The sequence below is a fragment of the Paramormyrops kingsleyae genome, chromosome 5 (genome assembly GCF_048594095.1).
Source record: "Paramormyrops kingsleyae isolate MSU_618 chromosome 5, PKINGS_0.4, whole genome shotgun sequence".
In the NCBI taxonomy this organism is placed as follows: Eukaryota; Metazoa; Chordata; class Actinopteri; order Osteoglossiformes; family Mormyridae; genus Paramormyrops; species Paramormyrops kingsleyae.
This window is the reverse complement of record NC_132801.1, coordinates 25,160,954-25,187,414: the sequence shown is the minus strand read 5'-3', so window position 1 is coordinate 25,187,414 and position 26,461 is coordinate 25,160,954. Positions and strand designations below refer to the sequence as shown.

The window sequence follows — 26,461 nt, the reverse complement described above, 5'->3', positions numbered from 1 at the left end:
AAGCCTAGTTTAACCTTCTTTTAGAGTTTATTTCTTAAAAGTTTTAACATTATAAAAAAATAAAAAAAAAGAGATTTTTGGTTGTATTATCAAAGACAGCCAATGATTCTGAAACACACTACAAGATGAAAGTCTTTATTGCCAAGTTATAGGGAAATACTTTATGGCACTCCATGTTACAGTAGGATTCAGTGGGGGAATGAGCAGCTGCCAGGGATAAACAGGGTGTAGGAAGTGAGTCTGCGCTGCGTGGACACTGGCTGGATGTTGTGACAGTGTGAAAAACGACTCTCATCCTGGCCTCTGTGCTAACGCTCACCCCACGATACCGTGACCAGTGCTTCACCTCAGCCATTCGCCGTGCTAATCATGCGCTTCAGCGGCTGTCTATGGGAGCCGTGTTTGAACAAGTGGCGCTTCGGGAGTGCACAGTCAGGTCAGTCAAAGACACCCAAATACTGTCAAGCTCACTCTCTTACTCGCTCATTCACCAAGCTCTTAAACCTGAACCTGTGGCAATCAGGAGTGACCTTGGCTGAGAGAAGCTAACATGTCACATTTGGCCCTTCTGATTTAAAGGAATATGAAACAAATGCCCTGTACTTATTATTACCGTATATATACTTATACAATCACATGGAAGAAAAAAACTTCTTGCTTTATTAAAGGCATAAAGATCATTTGACAGACACTTTCCATTTTTTTTTCTGTCTTCAGGTGGTACAAAGATATAACGGTCATTCCAAAGAAACAAATACCTTACAAGTAACTGTTTTTAATAAGCGGAAACGCTTACTGTACATCATTTGGTTTCCACATAGAGGCAAATTCCACTTCAACATCTGTAATATATAACTGCTCATGTAAACCATGATTTAAAGATCCAGGGCAACATTCATGATATATATATATATATATATATATATATATATATATATATATATATATATATCTGCATGAAATATTTTCTTTGAAAAATGTGTCATGGTTTTGATTTTGAATCTCAAAATTTATTTTGGAATGAAATATCACTGCATATGTTGAACATTAAAGTGGTCAATGCATGCATCTGTTTTTCTTGTTAAACATACTGTAACTGCACCAAGTTTCACAAATTTTGAATGCAAACAAAACTCCTTGTGGGGGGGGGGCATTTCTCACAAATGGATGTGGTTGCTTTAAAGATCAATACCATCTACTTTCAGAATATACTACAAGCAGGAGTTTCTGGCTGAGTTGAATTCAGTTCAGTGAGTTCAGTGCCCAGGCTGCCATGCACAGATGATTCCTGGCCATGGGCCTTGGCACTGGATATCAGAGCCCGAGTCTGACCTCCTCAGCTCTTTCCTGCTGTTGTGAACGAACAGGAAGTTCATATTTCACCGCAGTGACAGTCAGGGACTCCCCCAGCCCCAGTCCACCTATTGTTAGCCCCGGGAGCGACCCCCCCCCCCCCACACGAGTCGGCATTCCTCCGCAGGCGATACGGCTGGCTGCCCCGGCGTGTTCCACACCCAGAGCTCAGCATCCTTCCTCCTCAACAACACGGGGGCCGGAAAGTAATGGGAGGGAACTGGCCACTAAACAAGCCGTAGAGCTACCGGCGGCCGGGGGGGGGGGCTGATTCTCAGCCACACGCCAGGGCATGAACCCTGCCAGACAGACAGGGCAGGTTGACCTCGAGAAAAAAATAGCGTGGAAACTACGTGGAGCCCAAGCATCCGGGCCAAGACGTATCGCCGAGCTTGTCGTCTCATCGGCCGTACAGGAAGGAAAGGAGAGCTCCACAAAATCTGCTTTGTTTTCATCCACTTTTAACTCTTTTGTATCTAGATTTCTGCTGCGATATATTTTAAAATAGAAATTCTTAGAGTTCAGTATTCTGTATAATATATACAGCACTGTGCAAAAGTCTTAGGCAGCTGAAGACAATGTTTAAAACTATTTATCTGGGTAGTAAGTGTATGATTGCTCAGAACGAAATCACCACTCAACACTAGAGGACATGTACATTATGATTAACAATACAAACTAACAGAAATCTTCTGTTCATCCAAAAGTCACTGATATCTAGTTGGATGGCTAGATGAACAGCGCTTCAGTTCCCAAACCTCTACTCAGGGGCACCCCAGCCATTCCATGCATCTGTTAAACCACTAGCTTGCTTAATTAATTCACTTAATTTGTTAAAAAAAAGGGAGGTGCTGATTAACTGAACATGGTGTGGTAGTGGTCAAGTCAGAAGATACACTGATAGCAGCACGGTTGCTGCAAATACCAGGGTGATTTTAGGAGAGGTTTTGAAATGGGTAAGCTGACACATTTTGACAGGCATTTGCACCAAAATGAATATACTTTATAATGAATATACTTTAAACATCATTTTGCTTGACTGCCTAAGACTTTTGCACAGTACTGAACCATGTGCAACATAGAGAACAGTTATTGCTTTACAAATGTATTGTTTCTTATCAAGTAGAAAGCACTTAGGAACATTCGCTAGCTTTTTGAAATGGTATCTAGGGTCACTTGAGATCACCTTCCCATTGGAGCAGAGAATTCTGCATAATCAGCACCTTCAGTGAAGGTCACGCAAGAGTTTGTAGGTCATCAACAGATTCACTTGGATTTAATTTCAGCATTTATAAATCAGATTTATTTTATACAACTCTTTATAAAATATTTGGAAGAAAAAGAATAACTAAAGCAATTGTTTTATCATTTATTACATTTTTTATTTGACAAAGTTAGCTTATGCAAAAAATAATGAATGACATTTGTAATTTCATTTCCACAAAAGTAGTTAATTTTAATATACTCATATTTTTGCATTCATTTAACTTGTCTGATTTCACAGCTTTTTTAAACAGAAGCAGAGCCTTTTAAATTATAATGAAAGAGTTTCAATACTAACACACAAAGCAAGCATTGTTATTGATTGCCACTAAGGAATGATGAACACCAAAACAAACTCCAAAAATCAGGGTCAAAACACAGGCTAGACCCAGAAACCAACCCATGGCAATGGGGTTACCAAGTCCGAATCATGTCCAGCGAACAAGGTCAGAAATACAGGCGATAGCTCACAGATCAATGCCAGACAAACACAAGCACATCAAGTGAATGGTTCATTAAGGAATAGGCTCAATACCTCACAACGAGCCTCATTCAGAGAAGGTACTTATATCTCTCAGAGGTTAATCAAGCAATGAGAAATGAGGCATGTAGAATTCAGGTGAAGTGGGCATGGTTAGTTTGGACAGGGCAGCAGGAACTCCAGACTGAAGTCAGGCTCTTCATTCATATTAATATTAGTAATGAGAAAAGGCCTCCATCTCCAGAGAAAATATTTCATGTTGGTTTCTGAATTATCAATGTAATCATTTTTTATGCAATGGTAATAAATACAGTTCACTCAGAAAGTATTGGGACGCTTGCTTAATTCTGTATAAATGTTGCAAATTTATTGGTTTCATAACAAGAGTCCATTGCTCAGAACAAAGAAATCTTTGCATACCTGCACATATCTTCAGCCCAGACATTTTCGCTTTATTAAGTGTCATAATTGTTTTGACTGACTCATTCAGTTCTGTTCTAGTCATTTTGCCATTAATTGCAATTGTAGCTATTGGCCCCTAAAGGGATACTAAACACAAATGTTTGGTATTTTATGTTATTGCAAAGGTGTTACTAATTAAAAAGCACCCAATGAGACTGCTTGTCAATGAACTTTTTAACTCAGAACAGCTGTTCTAGAACTATAATTTGGTTTTCAATTTAATTCTACTGAAAATGAATGTTTTACTTTAAACTACTGGTTGTTTCTAATGTTATATATATTGTTTGCAAACAAATGAATAAAGTAATGATTTTGTTTATAAAAACAAATAAATTTCCCATATTTTTACTGAATTAAGCAAGCGCCCCAAGAGACTCTGTGAGCACTGTATTTAGGTATGTCCATTAGTTAAGGGAACAATAATAAAGAGCAAGGGAGATCTGCTGCAGCTGGACACTCCCTCCAGCATTGTACTGAGACCAGAGATTTCAGACAGGGCACCTCCTCTGTTCTGCGAGGGCACCGTTACTAAAGCCTGTGTGCACAGTGCATGCAGAGCCTTTCTCCTATGCTGCACAGGTAGAACAGCAAACTGGTGACACAGAGGGAGCACAGAACACACTCTGCACATGCAGTGATATGCAGTGATTTACAGAAGCCATGTACAGTACTACCGCTACCTCTGTCATGAATGAATATTGTGGGAATATTAATTGTCTTGCCAACGCAATATCTGAAGAATAATAAAATGCGAGCAACATCCATTGTAAGAGTAGAACGTCGTGTGGTTCCCTATGAGGACATTATCTTCTCAGCAGACAGACCCCAAATATAGAAATTAATGTCTAAGATTTCCCCCCACAGTAACAAAGCAGACAGAGAAGAATGTATGAGGCAATCCTTGAACCCATTCAAGCAAAAGGAGTTTCACAATGTTCAGGAGCATCTGCATGTTAACACTGACAGTGCACGGGTCCATTGTTTTAATACAAACTGTGATTGTAAAGCCGTCACACATAGGTGCTTAATTTCACTGTTACATAAATATTAAGTGCTTAATACATGCCTGTCTATTTTCCAAATGTCATAACCAGGGAATTGGAACAACAGCGATTACACTAAGAGACCAGACCTCCACGGGTCTTTCCACTAACTGGAGTTATCGCCCTCGTCTGGCTGGAAAGGTCAAATGGTGCCGTTAAATGTTTATTAAACATTTACATGTTAGGAGCTTAATCTGTTTCATTTTCCTCCCCTTGCCCAGCTCCCTGTAATTCCCTCACTTTCCCTCCTATACAAAAAGGCATTATATTTTGCCTCTTTTCCAGGAAGCAAAATGCTGCTCAAGGCAATTAATACACATATGGATTAACAACAGTGTCACGGAAAACTGGCACCCAGATTTACAGCCAGCAGCGTTCGCTGCGCAGAAACAAAGTTCAGCTCAACATAAAATACCGCAAGTGACTGAAAACAAATGAAACATCTGCGACAATTCACTACATCTGCATACGCTTGAGAGGGGAAACGTTTGTTCTACCTTGCATTAACTCTGATTAAAACAGAGAATGGCGTGATGGAGGGATATTTGAAGATGTATTGTTTATAATTAAGAAGAACCTAATTGTTTTGTTTTTTTCTCTCTGGTCCAGAATACACAATCTCTGGAAAAAAAAGTAAAAAATAAATAAATATCCACGCAGATGCAGCCCTTTTTTGGGATGTGCGGATACGCGCCACCTTGCTCACTGTCAGTATGCTTGCTGTAACGACCACAGAATTCCCATTTATTTTCTTAACAAAGCTGCAGGGGCACCTGGGCCATGCATTGAAATTTCATTAATCTCCAGGAATGGAGTCCAATGGAGAGAAAAATCAAATTCTCATTTGCAAGGGAGGAAAAGGGGGAGCGAGAGGAACCTGGGAACACTAACCTTTCCATGAACCCGCAGTCTCTGATAGCTCAGCTATCAGTCTCAGAAGCAGACAGCTACCAGGCAGATTAGAATCGCCGCCTTTGATTTTTTGAATATTCTGTGCTAAGTTTCAGGAATTTAAAAAAAAACTTTCTGAGGGTGTCAATGAAGGGTTTTCTCTGGCCATGTGTGCTAATCCATAGTATTCAATTAACCCAATGTAATATGGGTCATAAGCAGCCCACCCTTATGGAAATGAGAAAGGAAAACGTGTTAGCTGGCCTGTTCTTTATCTCCCTCGCACAGAAGTTATCCAGATTTCCATCTTACGTTTTCCACATTGCATATAATGTAGGATGGATACAAGAAATTGTTAATATTTTTATGCAGTTTTCAATTATTTCATAGCATAAGTCCTATTTTAAAACTAAAATGTCATCTTAAATAATTTTATTTTTAAATAATCTGATGTGTTGTCAGTCATGAAATACATTTTTTTGTAAAGATGTGTAACAATCCACTGGCTGATGTGCAGTTTCCTCCCTTGGACAAAGGCCTCCAGCCTTTACTCTGTGATGCCAGCGCCAGAGCCCAGGAAAGATACTCACAGATACATTTTCTGCACAAGAAATGAGGTGACATACTGTAGGTGCAACCAAACTGGAAAGGATCAACTAAAGCCTGTCCATAAAAAAGACAGACATCCAGCAGAGGTGCCTTAACTGGGACAAATGGCAGCAATGTGGGGGGTGAAATTCTGAGCTAAATGAACTCTTCGGCACTTTAACTGTGGCTTAACACTATAGTAATTGTGTACTAAAAGATGAATGGCACCTGTGTAGGTGGCAATGTCTGGTAAAAACAACATCATCCCCAGCCACCAGGCACACCTGATAAAAGGCCCAGCCTCCAAGACAAGCATGGGCGAAGTTCAAAGAGGCCGGGAAAACACATATAATCCAAAGTCAAGACAATATCTTCCAAAGAAGGTTGACTGTACAACCATTTCTCTGTCCCATTATATATTTTTTCCTATCCAGGAATACATGACTTTTAATATTCATATTAATAATAAAGCGATAATAAGAATTAAACTGAAACTTCTCCCTCGGAAACAAGTCAACGTTCTTCAAATTATGCTTAAGGGTGGTGTAATACTAAAATACTAAAATATCTTGCGTACTTAAAAGTCATACAAAACTAATTGATACAAAAGACATTGCACACTTGGGGCATGAGAATGACTCCAGATCTCAGGATCAGCCAAAATAAGTACACACAAGGAATTTATATTGATATGATATATAGTAAAATGTAATAATATGTAGTAAAAAAACTGTAACACTTTACTTGACAGGGCATAAATAATGTAGTATTATACTATTACTTATGTATTTATTAATCACAAACTGTCTTAGTATTCATGTTAATTGGCACATAAGTTTCCTCAAGCAGTTCCTGTATTTGATATTATATCTGAAAATTCTGTAAACCTTTGTGAACTGCTGAAGGAACAAGTCATGAATAACACAAGTGATATAATGATCTCATGTTTGTTCATCATTAATGAATCGTGACGCATCTTTTATATCAAGTAGCAAGTATATTTGTCATGATTTGTCCATAATTTGTATTTCAGTAGTAACTGAGTTATTACTAAGCACTTGTGCCTCGTTAAGTAAAGTCTTACCAAAAAAAAAAAAAAACAACAAAAAATAATTAAACTTATTGCGCCTATACATTGTGGACCACAGGATGAATAAGTGTACGTTATAATTTAAGGTGTGGAATGTTGCAAATGTTACAAACTGAAACTTACATACTGATAGAAACTGATAGTAAACAAACAAAGCAAATCAGAACATATTAATAAGACTGCATTGTAACTATAATTAACTTCAATTTCAACTCCCCAACAACTGAAGTTGTAGCGACATGACTGTATAGTACAAAGGCATATTCCCATATATATCCAGGATGAGAAAGGGTGGTCTGCATTACTTATATCGGAAGCTGAAGCTACAGAAATGTGAAGCTAGGAGGCACCAATGTGACAGATGGACCCGGTTAGAGGCTTCCAGTCCTCCATCTTAGAATATCTCCATCTTGCCAGGCAAGGAGTGACTGAGCGAGGGGGGAACGAAAGTGTGGGAGAGAATGGGGATAAAGACAGTGAGAGAGAAGGGAAAAAAGAGGACAAGAAAGGAGGGAGGAGAGGGAAAGAAAAAAAATTGTCAGCAGCAGAAGCGGAACAGTAGCCTTCAGGGAATAGTGTGAACTTTTGAACCTCAATTCCAGAAGCAATGTTGTGCAGAGCCTGTGCCAAGTCTAATAAGGGGTCTTTTTCTATTCATTAAGGCAGGGTATATGGAGGTAGGGAGGGAGGGAGAAGACGGAGAGGGAGCAGGGTGCGTCATCATAGCCCAAGTCATTTACCATGCTCTGAACATGCAGTAGATGGATCTTACCTTCAAATACTTATTAAATCTATGCACGAATGCACTAGGAAAATTAATCTCACTGCTTTCCTTCAGAGGATTGGAATGTGGAACTGGGGACAAATTAATAAATAAAGGCTAATCTAATAATAATAAAAAAGAAAAAGGAGTAAAAGCAACATTTCACGGTTGTTGTTTTTGCCACTTTACAAAACTATTGAGGTGTAACTGCAACACAAGAGATTTTAAAAGCTCAACATTACCAGACCAGGGGAAGCTTTGCATTACTTTCCTACTGTTTTAAGAGCATAAAAAATCTTATTTTGATCCCATCAAAAATGATCACTTTAACGATACACAAAATTGGTTTAAAAAAAAAAAACTGTCAGTAAGATTTGTCATATCTTGTATTGTTCTTTACGATGAAGCGATTGTCTTTTTATACGTGACGGAGCACAGGGAGACAGCGTAAATATACGACGGAAAGATCAAACACTGTTATGAAGTCAGAAGAGAAATATATACAATTATTTGAAGAGTCATGCCATTATTATTATTATTATTATTATTATTATTGTTGTTGTTGTTGTTATTATTTATTACATCTATTGAAAAGGTGTACAAAAATATCTATTACAGTAGCTTCATGGCAAAACTGGATTTAGAGTGTTTAGAGGTTGTGATAAGGTGTAGATAAATCAAAAACAGGACATACTCTTGTACATTACTGTAGCCATGTTTTTCTACAAGGACACCTTGGCTATGGGTTTGGGTACAGTGTTAATGATGTATTTCTGGAGGGGTCCTGTGCAAATCAAATGGCTTGTAATTTCCAAAGTGTCTTAGATCACAATTGGCATCAGCTCTGCAATAACCAGAATCAGACTCGCAATAAAACTTCAGAGAGTAATTTTGTAAAATATAATTTATGGCCACAATTACGAGAGCCGTAAATACAGCCTTGCCCTTCTCACACATACAGGTACTCTATGGGACCACAGCTATCGTTCACGCTTCCTGCCAGCTAAACATACATACATTCACGTCTTAAAGTGCAATTATTTAACTTTGATTGGTATGCATCATATAAAACATATGCAAGACAAATCATCTTGCATTTTAACTGCTATAGCGGGGACATCCAGAGGCAGTGCACTAAAATAGTGCAAAAATTGTTTTACAATAGCCATGATAATACAGAGCTATAAAAATACGAGCCTTGTTAAGAACGAGGAAAGGAATTCAAGGTTTTGGTTACAAAACATTTAATATGACGTACAATATACAGGCCTGCACAGAACAATGAGGCAGATTATGATACCATTTAAATCTGTATAAAAAAAGTCATAAAAAATTAAATACAATAGAATATCAAGCAATGGGGACGGAAATTAAATGGCAGCTCTTTTTGGAGCGTTTCATTACAGTGTGGTTGTGATTGAAAATGATGTGATGCAAGGCTGGATGTTGCTTTCTAACCTTTTGAAATGCAAAGACTACTGTGATATTGACTGTACACCCTTTGGTGTGCCGCAGCTTAAATGTGGCACTCCAATTACAAATTGATCTACCTACGTCAGCCTCTGTCCTGAAATTAAAAACACAGCAGTTACAGATAATCCGTAACAAATTGAATGACATTCTTCCCTGTCAAATTAGTCTCAATTCCAACTTCTGCAAGGCGCCAAGACAGTTTGGATAGCAGTTGCCTACAACAGCTGTGACATGAGAGTAAGCTATTTCATAGTGAATGGGACTGAGCAGAAATCAGTTAATAAACTGGCCAAAAATGGCAAAATACGTAATCTTGTCTCTGAAAAAGTTGGTTTGCAAAAGATGGAGATGATTGTGACATTTTCCCAGCACTCAACTCACTGCAGTGCAGCGGACTGGTAAAAAAATGCCAAATATTTTAAAAATGTGCATCCTCTGTCACTGGCAGTACTACAAAGCACACAGGAAGCAGCTCTTAAGTCTTAATCGTATTAGTATTTCAGTACTATGTTCATTATTTTAACTGCAAAAAATCATGGAAATGTACTTTTTTTCTTCACGTAAACAACATAGTAGTGGTTTATTGAACAGTTAATCAGCCTATAAAACACAAGACGTCTGTTTTATTAAGTCAATTTTGTTGTCCGGTAGGCTCTTCCATTTGCTTGCACGCAGTGCTAAAAATCATTTTAAAAATTCTTAATTTGGACATAAACAATCACTTTCATATTTAGAGAATCTCTCTACGTGACCTCTGTGGTCACCATGGCAGCAAGGTCAATAATGTAGACATGATTATACTAGTTAGAGTTCAGACAGGTCACTGGATGACCGGCCAGAAACCCCTGGGTCAAAAGTTCGCCAGCCAGAAGCCTGAAAGCCAATACGGCCACTCACAGGGATTCCACCTCCATTTATTTCAATTGACTTCAGAAGTCTCTGATGAGATTGCAGGCAAATTTTGTTAGCACCAGCTGATGCATATGGACTCCCAAGCCTCTTGCAACAATATCCTCTAAACAAACCCATTCTGCTTCTGGGGGTCATGTAAGGTGCAACCACCGCATGCATTTCCTTTCCCTCAAGAACACATTCCTCCCTTTTCCCCTGATTTTCTCACATTTATTTTTGTCCTTAATTTTACATAAGTACTGTACATACATAAAAGCATTAAAGGTATTTGTGCAACATTTTCATATGAATTAAATTATTGAAAAATGCATATATAAAATGTTTCGTAAATTACAAGTGACTTAAAATTTTATGAATGAATAAATGTGCTGTAAAATGTAAGCAGTGTTTTATTGTAAAACAACATCAACAATAATAATAAAATAATAATAATAATAATAACAACAACCCTTTATCTTTTCATTGCACGTTTCTGAAATAAACCTTTTGTCATATCAGGTAATGACTGTTGCACTGGCAGTTGTTTCACAGCTATTAACGTTAGACATTGCTACACATTTAATTGTGCTATTAGTAAACAAGTGTGGTCATTTTAAGTACCATTGCACCATTTAATGGGGCGTCAGTGAGTTATGGGATTTCTTGACATCCAGCATGTTGCTTCTGAGGACACAATGGTAAGATCTTTTTTTTGCTTTTTCTACAATTACAACGTGTGTCATAAAGTACCACACCATATGAAGTGATACTGAATATTTCATACAAGTATAATGATAATTGTAATCATTTTCATTTTTACTTCTATTTCAATTTCAATTTATTTCTAATTATTCTAGCAGATTTTTGTATATCATAGCATTAAATTCTCAGGGTGAAAACAGATTTTCATTAGGTAAACTAATATATTACTAAATTAATATAACATTTAATAAAAAGCTAAAGAATAACATAAAAAAATGTAGTTTGTATATTATGATTATACAATAATCCTAGAAAAGACACATCAGTAAATTATTTTCACATGCTGTAATATATTTTTGATGCTGTTTATATATATAAATAAATAGAAGTCTCTCTGCTTGATTCAACTAAAAATCATAATGAACTCAGTTAAAATATAATTTAACATATATTTAAATCAAAGTAAGGAATATATATATATAATTTTTTTGCAGGGGTCCCGCTGTCAGAAATTTCAGTTTGCATCAAGTTAAGGTTTTGTAGAGAAACTGCACAGGGTGAGCATCGCTCAATAGTCTTAATTGATGTAAGATACTGTGATACAATAGAAGGAGCAGCATTGCCTTTGTTTCTGCACACTTATCACAGTCAGGCAACACAAAGGAACCATCAGCATGTGTAAGCCCTGATACTTCACAGATAGGATGTCAAGCCAAGCCCTACCTGACACAGGCACAGAGACAGAACAGACTCATCAATCCAGTGGCAATCGTACAGAACAATACAGAGCCAAACCTTTCATTTTCAACTGTCCCTGCCCCCCCCCGCCCCCCCAAAAAAATCTTTATTTTTTTTTGACAAATATGTAACTACTTCTTTTTAAAAATATTAATGTAAAAATGGAAAGTGGAAGTCCATATATGAAGTTTGTATTTTCTCTATTATTCTGAACATTTATAGACCCTATATATTTCTTTAAATATGTACAGATATGGATATATCAAGTGGATGTAAAGAGGAAAGGTATGATAAAAAGATCATTTACTCATTATTGGTTAATCACTGACCTTTTACCCGTTGTGATGAAATACTTCTTGTTATGCTTTTTAGTGAAATATTTGGCTCATTATGATTATCAAAAAAGAGAACGCTGTGCAAACAATGGGCACGAGCAGCCATTTTAATTGCAGATTACTTCATAACATAATACCAGCCAGCTGAAACTGAGGAAGACCAAGACGCTGGAGATTTTTTTAAAAGTTGACAGCATAGTAGCCTGACAAACTAAACAAGCTGGGCAATTTACACATGATTCCATTAAAGAGAACTGCTTCCTGTTAGGAGGCCTATCTGACTCAGAGTCAGGGAATCTCTGCACACTCCATTAACAAGGATGTCATTTCAAAGTCAAGCTGATGACTCCACATCGGACTCATCCAAAGCAGTCATTCATTTCTTATGATGTGACTTGTTTTCACAAACATTCTTTTAATGCAAAACTTTGGATATTTTCGGTAAATGATTTTACTACATGATTAGTAGACATAAAAAAAAAACTTTTTTTTTCCTGATTGTGGCATATGATATTATAATTTTTTAAATATATGTAGAATAAACTTCAAGGTGTGGCATCTCAAAAGGAAAGCAGTTCTGGTAGATTTTAATTATCGAAATCCGAAGAGAAATCTAAAGAGCATTAACGTAATTCGGTGCAGCGACATCCTTACACAGAGAGACACAGACGTTCTTCATGCCGATTTGGTCATGTAAGGCTTTTTTTGACAGTCCCAGTCTCATCGTTCAGCGCCTCTCTTGGACAAAGCATTAGTGCCGCCACTGGAGAGATGCGGCGCTTACCAGATCAGACCTAGACCTGATTGTATCTGGTGATGGAGTCTTACATCTGGGGCCAGCTCATCTACTCTTAGCAACCCTCTCCAAAACAGCACACCCCCACAAACTCTCAGGAATGACCCCCCACGCGTCAGCCAGCTCTACCCTAGTCCAAAACAAACATGCAATTTTTTTTACCTCTTTAAAGACGAATTGTTAACCTGCCTCTGGAGCTCGAAGAGCAGTAGCACTGTGTAACCATAACTCCCCTCTTTTCCAAATACGCCCCCTAAGCGCCCCTCTTCTCGCCTGAAACCGTTCCCCTCCCGGCACCTCAACCAAACATTCTTTTTTCCTGTTTTTAAGTCCCGGTGTAGAGAGCTGGCGAATGGCAGTGATGGGTGCTTGGCGTCTAGACGAGGCAGGGGTAAAACTACGTGCACGGTCAGGTCACTTGTGCGGCGTTCGGGTGAAATGCAGTTCACATTATCATACAGACAGGAGCGACAATGGCGGGTCCATCTGTTCCCGTCAAAGATTACAAATCTCGTGTCACCCACCTCGCTGGAGACAACAAGCCACGCCATTAAATTAAAAAACACAGAAAACACAAATGGCTCCCACATGTAGAATCCACTGGTACGCTGCTCGCGACAGAGATCGGAAAGGGATTTGCAGTCTATATCCACCTTAAATGCCTCATAAGTAACAAGAGTCAATCACTATGTGAGGAGTTAACCCAGTCCAGCAATTATCCATCCTTCCCCCCAATTTCTGTCATCATTTCTCCAGTTACGGTGCTGTCATCTGGGAGTCCATCCTTGGAAACATAGCCTGTACAGTAGGGAACATCCAGGACAGGAAGAAAGCACGTCCCAGTATGAGTTTGCACACTAAGTGCAATTTACTGCTTCCAATCCACCTCAATGTGAGATGACTGGAAAAAATCCAGGATGGGAATGCCTGGATGATGGTGTGATTAGAAGGTACAGCCCTTGAGCTGTGAAAGCCATTATCTATTAATCTAGCAGGTACTCTTCTGTAAAAGTACGCCCTCATTGCATGTGAATACGCATCTCTTGTTTGAAAAATACATAAATTATAAGGAAGTACAAACTGTAATTAAACAGTAATGTGAAAAAAATGCAGGTGAGACATGCAGCACATCTGCATCAATATATATACATAAAATAATTCTCATACTTATAGTACCACAATTATTTTAAATAATTGTAAAATAAAAATTCATGTGTGACCTAATTTTCATTTTCTTTGAAAATTTTCAAATTTGCAATTTATTATTCTTTATCCTCCATCAGATTTAGCAATGGGAAATAAAACAAGTTAAACAGAAATGTCGAAGATTTTTAATCCGCAAATAATTAACATTGCTGCACAAGGACGGTAGCCACATTTTGCGTGGGTGTAAAACACAGAAAAGCGTTTAAATCTTGTGAAGTGAGACACCTACTTTGTTAAATGGGCATCGTCCCGTAGCAATATGCTCAGTGACGATATGGGCTTTTGTATTCTATCACACTGAACATGGCGACTGATGAGAGGCTCAAAATATGAAGCGTGAACCGCGATTGGCCTTTCGGGTCATTATCTTCAGTGTAGAAGCAAAAGACACATTTTCTTTATTTACCCCATACAAGTCCGTTCTCACAGAAAAAAGAGAAAAAAAATCACAGAGAGGCAGGATTTTGGAGACCCAGAAAGAATTGCATTAACGCCCCCCCCCCCTTGTACAGCACTTAGATATGGGGTGGGAAGCAGGCTGCAAAGAGGGGAGAGTGGTTGGTTGGGGGTGGTGGGCCAGTTTGTATAGATGCAGTATGCTGATCCCAATTGGACCATAAATGAAATCTTCCCCTGTAGTGAAGACAATTTCATTACTGGGACCTGGGGTCTTCTCATTCCCATTTAGTCATCTTCTTTTTTCTCCCTTCCTCTGAAATTAAACACCCCTTAGTCGGGGTTAAAGGGAACATATCTGTCATTTCATGAGGGTGGTGAACAGAAAATGAACTCTGAACTCTCTCTACCCTTGTTCAGGGGACAATTATCATAATGACTACATATTTCCTGCATTTTTACGTGAGTCAGATTTTATTTGCCTAAAAGGAGGCAAGGAAAAAGAAAGCAGGAAGTAATGAAGTGAATAGGTGGGCCGGTCACATGGCGGCGTCCTTCAGCAGGCTGGCGTTTTCAGTTTGCATTTCCCCGCTGAACATCCATAGTTTTCGGGGGCTGAAAATTCCGGCCTGCTCTGCGGGCCAAATGTTCGTGACATTTTTGGCCACTTGGCAGTGCCATTTTGGGAAGATGTCGACTACACACCTGTCCAACTGCTCCATCAAACGTCACAAGTCGGCTGTGAGAGATCTCTAACCGCCCCGCTCAGCCTTAACACACACATGCACACCGAGGCTGAACATTCCCCTACAAAGAAGCCTTTGTGAGTGGAGCTGGGTGTGTCAAGAATTCATACACACCTGCAAAGGTGTCCATTTGAGGTAAATAAGTAACATTGTAATAACATTGTAAGATGTTGCGATGCAGCACATTCAAGTAAAGGATGTTGGAAGGTGAAGCAGGGTAATGCTGTAACTAGTTTGGTAATCTGTAACCCAAGGTATGTCGACAGACTAAAGCTTCACTAAAAATACAAAGCACACAGGGACATGTTACTATACAATGCTACTACTGTATACTTTTATCGTTCTCTGTAATACAATGCTTGTTACTGAATGACTAATTATGCAGCATAATGATAATAAATAGTAAATTGGCCTTTAGGATGTTAAACTGTGATTTTTTTGCCATGGATGGCATCTTGGCGTCTTGTCTTGGACTTACCCTGAATTACACACTGTCCTTCCCGAGATAACCACTGGATCATCACGATCCTAATTGGATAACCCATTACAGAAAATGGATGGACAGACAGATAATGGCAAACTGTATATTTAATTAAGACAAAAATGAAACTTCCTTTGCCAGAATTTTCCCCAACATTCTTGCATCTTGAAATATACTCATTTTCTCTTTGTTCCCCATTGCAGAAAGAATTTAACTCCCTTGATACTGTCTCAGCAGAAATACACATAATCAGCATTTAGACATCAGCACTGATATCCAGTTGGTCCTGGCAGCTCTCGTTTATAATGTCCCCCATCTTCAGCATGACTATAATGAACCGCACACCTGAGTTCACAGTAAGTTCAGCAGGTGCATATAGCATTGTGGAGAAAAACCATCAGCATGAAATGTCCTGCACCTAAATCTCTGCTTTTAAATTGTCAGATCTGAACGGTAGACTCTGTATTATTCTATGAAAAAGAAAGAATCAAGACCACAAAATATTTCCACTTTCAACGGCAGACATTCTTTTTTCCTGGAAGTGACGGAGATCTGTAAGTTCATGGAAGTAGTAGTGAGAATTCTGGCCTACCTAAAACTACACCTGTGTTCAAGCCCAGGTGAACAAACATCCCGGGAGCCATAAGCATAGGTCACCTTGCCAGAGGCAACAAAAGTACAGATGAAAGGTCAGCTGGATACTGTGAACTAATGAAAGAGTGTTCCCTTGTTATGTCAAATCCCATGGTGAGCTGCATCAGTGCTATATGCAGGAAATGTGACTCTCCACGTTGCCAGTGTGTGGCAGGTGACCACCATGGCATTTTATCACATGTGCCCCCTCTCCTCGCTCTCCCTGGCATATGCGCTGCATCACATGCTCCACTGCAACTATGCCGTTATGCCATTTTCAGTTTGTGACCTCTTCCAGGTCAAGATCAAACCGGTCTTTAAATGAGTCATTCTAACATTCATGCTTTCAATTCTACCATTTAGCAACGTTTGATGGAATGACTTTCTTACCTGTAAAACTCACTTTCAACATCGCTTCCAGTGAATACCAAAAACAAAGACCATTCCATCATTCAAAACATTACAATACACAGAGTCCAGCTTTTATATACAAAAGGTTTCCATAAACTTTAAATATTACCAATGCTTTACTATTGTTTCAAACTTCAAATTACATTGTCATGCTGTCTTTGAAAATGCCTTATTTCCAATTTGCAATAGCTATATTCACGGCATCTTAAGTCCTGAGTGCTGGATTTGCTGGCGGAACAAGGGCTTCAGGGAGTTAAGGCTGCAGAGATGTGAGAATGGGCTATAGCCCCTGGCACAGGCAGGACAGTGTATCACGGTGATGGACAACTGTATCTTGCATGAACACAGAGAGACACATGCAGAGAAAAGGAGAAAAGAGACAGGCAAAACCTCTAGGCTACAAGGTTAGATTTCAAAGTGAGGCAGAGAAAGATAAAGAAGTAAAGAGTGTGTGCTTTTATGACGCAAGTCAGTACCGGCCCTAGAGCTACGACCCCTGAATCAACCAGGCTGAGTGAAAGACATACACCAAGGGGGCAGAGCGCCAGGGCCTCAAAGCCCCGACCCAAAACTCCTTTGCCAAGCACCAAATTCAATATTGACCATGCATTTCCACTTCAAGCTGAGGAACGCGACCAGGACTGTAGGCGCTCTCTTAGAATAAAAACTTGCCGTCGTAATTGTACTGACCAGACGGCAGCATGACCATCCCGAGCGACACACCCGGCTCGCTCACTGCTATGGTCCCCCCCGTCAGCGCTGCATTTGATAACATCTGGATGGCCCAGTAACAACCACAAGCAGGTGTAGAAGCTGTCATTTGTTTCCCTAATGAAGCAAGGACCATTAGCTGGACCTAAAGCGTTATCACCCTGAATAATGATGCCAATTGTCCTGCAACAGCGTCTCCACCCCAAGACACAGGATTAACAAGCCACCAGTTTTAGCCCTACTCTGACCCCATCCTCTGCTCTCTGCACATATCTCACTCTCCTTACACTTCTTTTCACTCATCCCATCTCTCAAGGCTGCTGTCTGCTGGGGAGGCTGAGTCACATCACTATTAGCCGCTTTGCAGGGCATTTTGACCATTTCTCTGACTCCGTGTTTGGCTCTTATTTTCGTATCCATATTAACCTCTTAAGTGGCAGGTCTGCAAGTATCCCCACTCATAACCTGTTATGAATGCTTCATGATCCTCCACAAAAACAACATTAATCATTTTCTTCCATATAGCATTTAAAACTTGGAATGCGCTGAATTCCACAAATATATATATGACTTTCTAGACAAAGACAGCGCCATTTTTAAAAGCAAAATCCTACTCCCCCATCCAAGAACACTGCTACCAGAGTAAACCTTGTTCTTTTGTTAGTAAACAAACCTTTTACATAAGATGCCAAAGCAATATTCACATCAAAAACAGAAAATTGTATGTATGAAACATAATTATTTTTTACTTATAATAATTATTTCAAATCAATCTTTTTTGTTTTATCAATCCTGCCTAAAAATTAGAAAATCACGGCCATCATCGGAATCTTGACAGAATCAATTTGACTTTGTAATTTACATTACTGCCACTATATTTGAAATTACTACTAACAAAAATGGGTTAAATAATTACATTTTGCTAATTCGTAACCATATGAAATCAATTTTTCCATAAGTTTGATCTTCTTTACCAAACATGATTATTGTGCCATAAAAAGATGTTTACAAATAATGGCACAGCTATGCCACAGAAATAAAAAAAACATATCTATGTTTTTATTAATGTATTCTTTATAAACAATGAATAAACTGGATTTCAAAGTCAATGTATTTCAGTGTGCAATAGAGGTAGAAAGTTCTTGAAGCCAAAAGTATACATGGGAAAGAAATTATTTTTTCAGTGTTTCAAATACAATCATAGAACCCTATGTGCTGTACACAGAAAAATTAGAGGCTAAATGCAGTGACTTCTGCAAACATTTCTACAATTTTCCAAATAATTTTGTATTCACAAACAAACCCTTTTTGGGACTGGATACATCATCCTTTCACTCACCGTTTCTTGAATCTAAAAATTGAAAAAATCATGCATTTTCATTTTCAATACAAGATATTCTCTTTGCATTAAAATATGTTACATTTATATATTTCATATATTTTATATAATTAATAAGATGCAATGTGAAATAAGCAATGTAAGCTGGTGTGAGTTTGTATTCAGATAATTAAATGTGAAGAGGTCTGCCTAAGTTACAATGTAAACCAGTGCTAACCTTGTATTTTTGGCCAATGTAAATAAATTGCAAACGTTCTGCAAATGTTTTAAAATTAACATGAACATGAAACATGATTTGTTTAGTTATTTTAGAAATTGTTATTTAATGTTCCTTTATGTTCTTCTTGAATACAGCCCAACTAATGTAAAGATTATATGGAAAGGTACAATTACTTTATAAGCACACATTAAATCCTTCTTGTGATACCTTAGCTATTTATATGCAAATGTTATTGACATCTTAGTTCCTGCAAAACTGACGCTTGAAACAATTGACTACAATTTAAAACTTTCAACCAATTTTATATCTGATATTTTATAACAGAGGTTCTATGAAAATACATTGGTCTAGATACTATGTAGTGAATTTATCCAAAAAATCCATATAAAATTATACTGGGAGAGACACGCATTTTAAATTCAAATATTGAAATATTATATTGATGGAGATGACAGTCTTATTGAAAACATCGTATGTTCACTGACAAAGGATCAGGAAATACAATGCAAAAGTCTATTTCCAGGAAATGTTATTGTAATATTATGGCAAAACCAAGAGTAATGGGATTTCTAAACATCTACTGTATTTAATTAATCATTAATTATTTATTAATTATTAATTATTGATTTAATTAATTAATAATTTATGCCCAAAGAGTTATTCTCGCAAGTCTTGATCTATAAATAAACATATACATATCATTTGAAAGGCATTATACTTTATAAAAACATTTATAAAATATTTCCCTTCATATACATTATCCTGAAAGGACAATTTACTATAGAAAGCCATGTACACAGTGCCAAATGTAAAATTAATTTTCTTATGCGTTATTTGTAAACTAGTGGTTAAGGGAAGAAAACTCAATTTCTTGCACTGATGCAATGCAAGACTGTATTCTTTCTATGTTATAGCGTTTTGCTATTCAGATGGACTCAGAAAGTCCCTATAAAACCCCTACTTACTTTTTAAGTCATTATTTAAACCCTATTTTATATTTTGTTTTAGATTATAGTTATAGTGGGGTATTATAAGCTATAGTATTGTCCTTACATTATAATTAAATTCACCACATCAAAATTATGACTTGGGGAGAGAGAGCGAGTGAAGAAGAGACTAAGGTCTCTGTTACGACATAATTCAAGCATCTACAATAGGCTCTAATTCATCATCTCTGATAATGATCCTTCTGGAACAGCAAGCCAGAATATCAGATTTCTGTTTTGCTTTTTAACCACAAGATGCAAAAGTTTCAAAATTTAAAATGACCTGAATTTTAGCTAATGTCTGTTTCACAGGTATAAAAATGACGGGAGAACACTATAGCCCCAAAAACACGAAAACATGGAAAAAACACCAAAGGCAATTTCACATCAGAGTTTAAGGGGACAAATCCGGAACAAATGTGTACATAGCTTCCACTAATCCTTACCACTAGAGAGAGCTCTAAAACCCATTTCTGCAGAGATCCAGTCTCCATTAACGACACCCCACCCCCCTTCCCTGCCCCTTCAATATCAACACCAGCCTGCTTACTCTTACCCCCTGCAAGCCCTCCCCCCTCTGAGTCAACACTGCAGCCATAACTCATACAGGTGAACAACTGGACAGCCAACGGGAAGACAGATGACAACTCTGCGTCATAAATAACGCTGACAGAAAGGTAAAAACTAAAGAGGCATACCTGAAGCGGACGTAAGGGAACAAACGGCTAAACATAGCAGAAATTAACTTAAAACGATGAAGAAATGATCAGGACAATGAGACAGCCTGATGGGAAATGCAGGAGTGTGCGCGGCCGGCCGTCTTCTACACCCACAGATACCTGAACTTTACGAGAACAGCTTCATCTTCTGTGGTTACTGGAAAGTGCAGCATATAATGGTTTACACTTCCAGGTGCAAATTATGGAGCAATAGAGGCCATGAATGAGAGTAAATAAGGCAGGGATCTGTTCTTCCAGTCCAGCCACTTCCTTATCCATTGAATGGCTATTACCTCACACATCCCCAGCCATGCAGAAGAAACACACACAACAATTTTTCACAGATTTCATTTGCTGTGTTCCCTTTGCTCCCCCCATAGTAAAAGCTTGTCTGTATCCTATTTCACCAAGTTATGTAAAAATTTATGTGAAACTGGATCACATCTGAAAATGATTTAATCTTTCCAAATACTTTAATATGTCAACTCTCCACTAGACACAAGACATTGAGCGTATCATTGGACAATATGCCCTTACAAAAGCTGAAACAGAGCCAGGACTGTGCAGCAAATTCACAGGTGACCACTGGAGGGCGATCTGCAACTCTAAATCCAGAGTGAAGACTTCTGCAGCATGACAGAAGCACTCAAGACTGACCAAAAAGAACAAAAACAGCCTCCAAAACTCCCAAAACCCAAAACATATGCTTGATACATGTTGGATCCGTGTAACTAACGCAGCATTATCTTATTAACTTCATGTATCTATAACTGGTACTTGTTTTGTGCAAGCAGACACACAACGACACCTGAACTCACATTCTTGAGGACCTTCATCTTGGTAGTCAGAGGCTACTGACACATCATCAGATGGCACAGAGCGACCAACACCAACGCTCTGATTGTCATCTGAACTTTCCTCTTGTCTGGTATCCCCTGGAATAAAGAAAAGTCAGGATTAGAAAAGTTAGATCTAGTCTCGGGCATAAGCTTTCGCCAAAAGATATAATTGAAAATGTCAGAATAATACAAGTGAATGAGGGTTTTATTCATACTAAAAGAACATGGGGATTAAACAGAACTGCAAACTGTGCAAGCAAAAAGAACAAAGGAGAGGAGGTTAGGAGGCCACGCTGTGTCCATGACACGCCCCGAGCTCTGAGCCCGGCAACGTGAGGCACGAGGACACTCGCAAAGGCAAGTATATGCACAGCCTGAGAGTATCGCAGGCCATTATTACAGGAGTTTCAATTAACAAAGCAAGACAAATAAAGGTTTTGTTTGATTGATGTTTTTTCGCTAAGAGCTCCATTGCAGGGGAAAAAAACACAGTGTGTGTCTTTGACATATAGAGAAATAACAGAAGTAAAGTTAGACGTATTAACCGTTAAAAGCTAACAAAGTATTGCCAGAAACATAGTTTGGGGCTACCTCTGATTAACTCTGACTCTAAAAAGCAGTCATATAAGGAGGGTTTCGGGGGAGGAATATGTGTCCTGAATCAGATTGCAGAACCTGTTTTGACGCCATCCGTAAGCATACATTGCCCTAACACAGCAGGCATGGTGCCAATTAACAGGAGAACTTGTATGTTTCATTGGATAAAGACATTGGCTATGCAGAAACTGTATAGAAGGACGACAGAAACACAAAAATTCTGGAACTCATTTAAACCTCATTAGTCAAGAATCCACAACACCTAAAATTGAATTTGAGACGTCGCAAAGGTATTAAGAATAATCTACGCTATCACACTCGGGTCACACTGTTTAACCTAAGTGGTTTTAAAGTCATAGAATAAAACCACTCAACACAAAGCCCCTCGGTGCCTATCGTGCACATGTTAAGATAAATCAAAGGATTATGGCCCTTTATATAAAATCTCCCATTTTGCACATGCGTACAATGCAACAGGACACCCTTCCTGGGCCAAACTCTGCCTTGTATGCGCGAGCCGCGAATGCAAACATTACACATTTCATGTGATTATGACCCATTTCGGAAGATCCTCCTTTCGTCGCAAGGTTTTTTCCACCCTCCCACATGCAGCAAAGGCATAAATAAAAGAGACAGATGGGTGTGCTGTCGGACCAGACAGAGTGTGAGCATCCCGGCCTCTTCAGAGCTGGTACAGAAGCTTTAAATCACACACGGCACGACTGGGCTGGCAAAGGCTGATCCACACACTCCCGCGAACATAGCTGTAAAATGAGCCAACATCTGCCTAACCCGAGACCACGTGCCATAACTGCAGGCATTTACTTAGCTTATGCTAACAATGTGTAATCTAAAGAAATGAGATCAATTGATTGTGCAGCATTGTTTAGTTCATTTTGGTTTCCTTGACACCAGTCACCAAGTACCCAGTCTTGTATAAACGTAACTAAAAGCTCTAAATCAGAATTTGTACATTAACTAGTGAAAATAATAATTATAATTATTTTTACTGAGCTTTAACCTGTATATTAATCTTTTACAACCTTCTTAGTTTGATCCATTTCCCTTTACAGCAGATTTTACACCAGTGAAGCAAGAACAGCTGTAATACTAGTAGGAACCTTATGAGGGCACTACACACTGATTTGGAATAAAAGCGGATAATGGCACAGTGAGTGGGGGATGGGGAGGACCTTAAATGAAAGGGAAAAATCAGAAAAATCTATGCAAATCTAAAAAGAAAGGAAACATGCAGATGAAGAATCTATTATATGCTGCAGAAAACTCATTGCATACAGACACGTTTATTGATACACTAATAGTTCACGAGAAATAAACAACATGAATATTCAGAATGTTTTTCAGAAAAAAAATGTTAATAAAAGAAGCTTCTACATTGCTTCAAGAAAATAGTTATAAAATGAATAGCAACATGACCAAAAAGATAGTAATCTATCCAAAACATTTCAAAACCACAGTAGGAAAAAAAAACTGTACTTTATTTGTAAGTTGAATTATGCTTTTTATTTTGTGTGTGTGTGTGTGTATATATATATAAAAAAATATGACCACAGTTCCTCATAAAAATTTAAAAGTATGGCTCTGAAAGACTAAATAAAACTGCACTGTGTAAGAATTTAGGAGTCATATGTATCTGCTTAACTCGAAACACCAGGGATTTTCATTTTTATTAGCCGTTTGGCAAGTATTGAAAACATTGCACAAGTGGTCTTGTTATTTTTAAAGAGAGAGGTCAAATGAAAATTTTCATCACATCCGTCATTGCATTAAATTGCTACCGTTACATTCCATTTAGGCATACAGTAAACAGCATTAGAGATGCAATTAAATTAATCTCCAAGGTCAACAAGCCTAATAGCATAATAAGACCTGAGCAACTAAGCACAGTTATTACCCAGGTCGTTCTAAATGGGATCATTCATAAAAATGTCTGTGGGGAGCCAAAATGTTTGTTTTAAATAACACAATCTAATGCATATGTATAAAACTAACTTCCAAGTCATAAAACTTGTTGAGTTCATGAATGCAGTTGGAAACTGAGGCGATGGAAGCGTAGAAAGCAGTGAATGTATCATTCTGGTGAGCTAGTCTCCATGGGCCTGTTTATGTTCTGAGTGTAACCAAGAACATGACAGGACAGTAAAAACACACAAACACCAATCATCTGGTTTGCACACCAGGGTCACATTTAAATTTATGGGGAAAAATAAAACCCATTTAAAGTACTAGCAGAAGAAGATGGTGCAAATAACTACCGCATTTTTGATCCATGGCACAGTCTACTATTTAGAAGGGCTGCAATTATTAAACAAGAATTGGGCACTATCTTTGGATACTTATGATGAACAAGAGCGAAATCTGGACCTTGGCGCGCACTGTGCAAAAATAAGTCAGCATCCAATATGGTCTTTTCTCCCGCCCGAGCATAAAGCTAAAGCTTAGCATAGGCAGAATATGAGAAAAATGAAAGCTATCAGCTATTAGACGAGCCCGAAACAAACGTGAGAAAACGAAGCAGGTTCGTCATGTGACTGGAAATTATACCTAAATAGGAACCTTTGGCAGACTGTCAGCTGCTGAAGTATTTAATGACAGTCCTTTTGGTGAATAATTTGTACTACCTGTCCCAGTTGATTAAGAATGAATATGTTGTCAATACTGTTACGTTAATTAAACGTAATTTAATATGTTTAATATGCATTGAAGAAAGCTGGATTAGGAATATATCCTTAAAGTCTCTCTCCTTTTCGAAAGAATCTTTGCATTTCTGCACTGACGGCATTCGAGGTAACACAAAGGTAATCTACCGTAGAAGCAGCAGCAGTTTCAGAAAGCAATCAAGCATGCTCACAAAGTCTCACAAAGATAACTGTCATCTAAAGAGTCATCCATGTTGCTTTACAGAATTCCATAGCAGCATTAAATACATATTTGCTTCCAGATTTCTTACCAATATGAATGAACCCTAACGACAAACTATTTTATTCAAGATCAAATACAGGTGACACTGTGATTTCTTGTGCCAGTGTCAAGGTAGGGTGCCTTTATTGTTTTCTCATCTTCTTCTCCACAGTAATGGCTCTGAGTTTCAACTGACTGTAATTCTCTCTTCTAGCAGTGAAACTTTAATTGACTACATCTTGCGCTTGCATTCTAGCCCAGCAGCTATGACAACTAGAAGTAATAGGGCTTGTTTTCATTTATTGCCGTGGAGAAAAAAAGGCCAGAGGAAACCAACACGCTGAGATATCTACACACGCCATATCTAAGGACACGACACAGTTCCTTAGATTAACAGCTTTATTACAGCAACTCATGTTAGGTCCCTGTAGCTGAAGTTGAATTTTACTAAATACTGGACACTCAGTTTGTTATATGTAATTCTGTCTTGACTGAGATTACCGTATATAATGGTTAGCAATGTATCCAGGTAATTGTTTATCCCCCTGACTGCAACATATGCTATGTATACCTTAAAATTTGCTTTGTTAGACCAAAAATAAATGCCTCTAATAGTTTGTACATCATTTTTTATTCTCTGCACAGGAGCAGAAATCCCCTTCATTTAACCAAATGTTAGTTAGTTACCAAAGGTAACTGTGGAAAAACCGTTGGACTAAGTACAACATCAAAGTACTTGGGCTAAAAGCACAAGCCGACATTTGTAAGCATATTTTTGCTTAAACATGGCAAAAAAAATCTGTTTGCAGTACTTTGGCAGAGGTCTTTTCTTCTATATTGTTTACTCATCTTTTCTCAATATCAAGGTTATCATTCCGCAGTCATTCTGTCTGAGCTTCACAAAGGCACTCTGCATAAATTGTATGTTGAAGGTGCAAAACTAAACAGGCTTTGATTGATTGCGTGTTGCCAGTTTTTGCCTTTGCTAACATTCAGCTGGAGTAGCAACACAAAAAGGACCATTGAGTAAAAGCTAACGGCACTGCGTCCTCACACACTGCATCAATAAGGATTTTTATGGATTTATGACTAACAGTACGTGGGCGTCTTCTTCCTTTAAGGAGAGGATTCTGCCTGATTCCAAAGGCGTGACTCACCATGCATCCACACCCTATTGTAAAACATCACAAGCCAAACCACGAACAGTCACAATCTGTCACAATCCATGACAAAAAAAAAATGAACTTGTGCTTATACATTAATATATAGTACAAAATCCACATAAACAAGCACGATCGACATGTGAACTCTTAAAAAGACTTAATTTTATCACGTATCTATGGAACAATGCATATTAACATTATAATAACTGTGCAATATGCGCAT

General features: G+C 38.2%; 1 protein-coding gene across 2 annotated transcripts in view; it reads right to left on the bottom strand.

Moving 5' to 3' along the window:
* skap1 (src kinase associated phosphoprotein 1) overlaps positions 1-26,461 on the bottom strand; it is a 135,596-nt gene that overhangs the window by 94,043 nt on the left and 15,092 nt on the right. For both annotated transcript variants that reach the window (XM_023814317.2, XM_072712465.1), the window contains exon 4: positions 21,536-21,652. In XM_023814317.2, the coding sequence (XP_023670085.2) occupies positions 21,536-21,652 (117 nt within the window). The remainder of the gene's footprint in view (positions 1-21,535; positions 21,653-26,461) is intronic.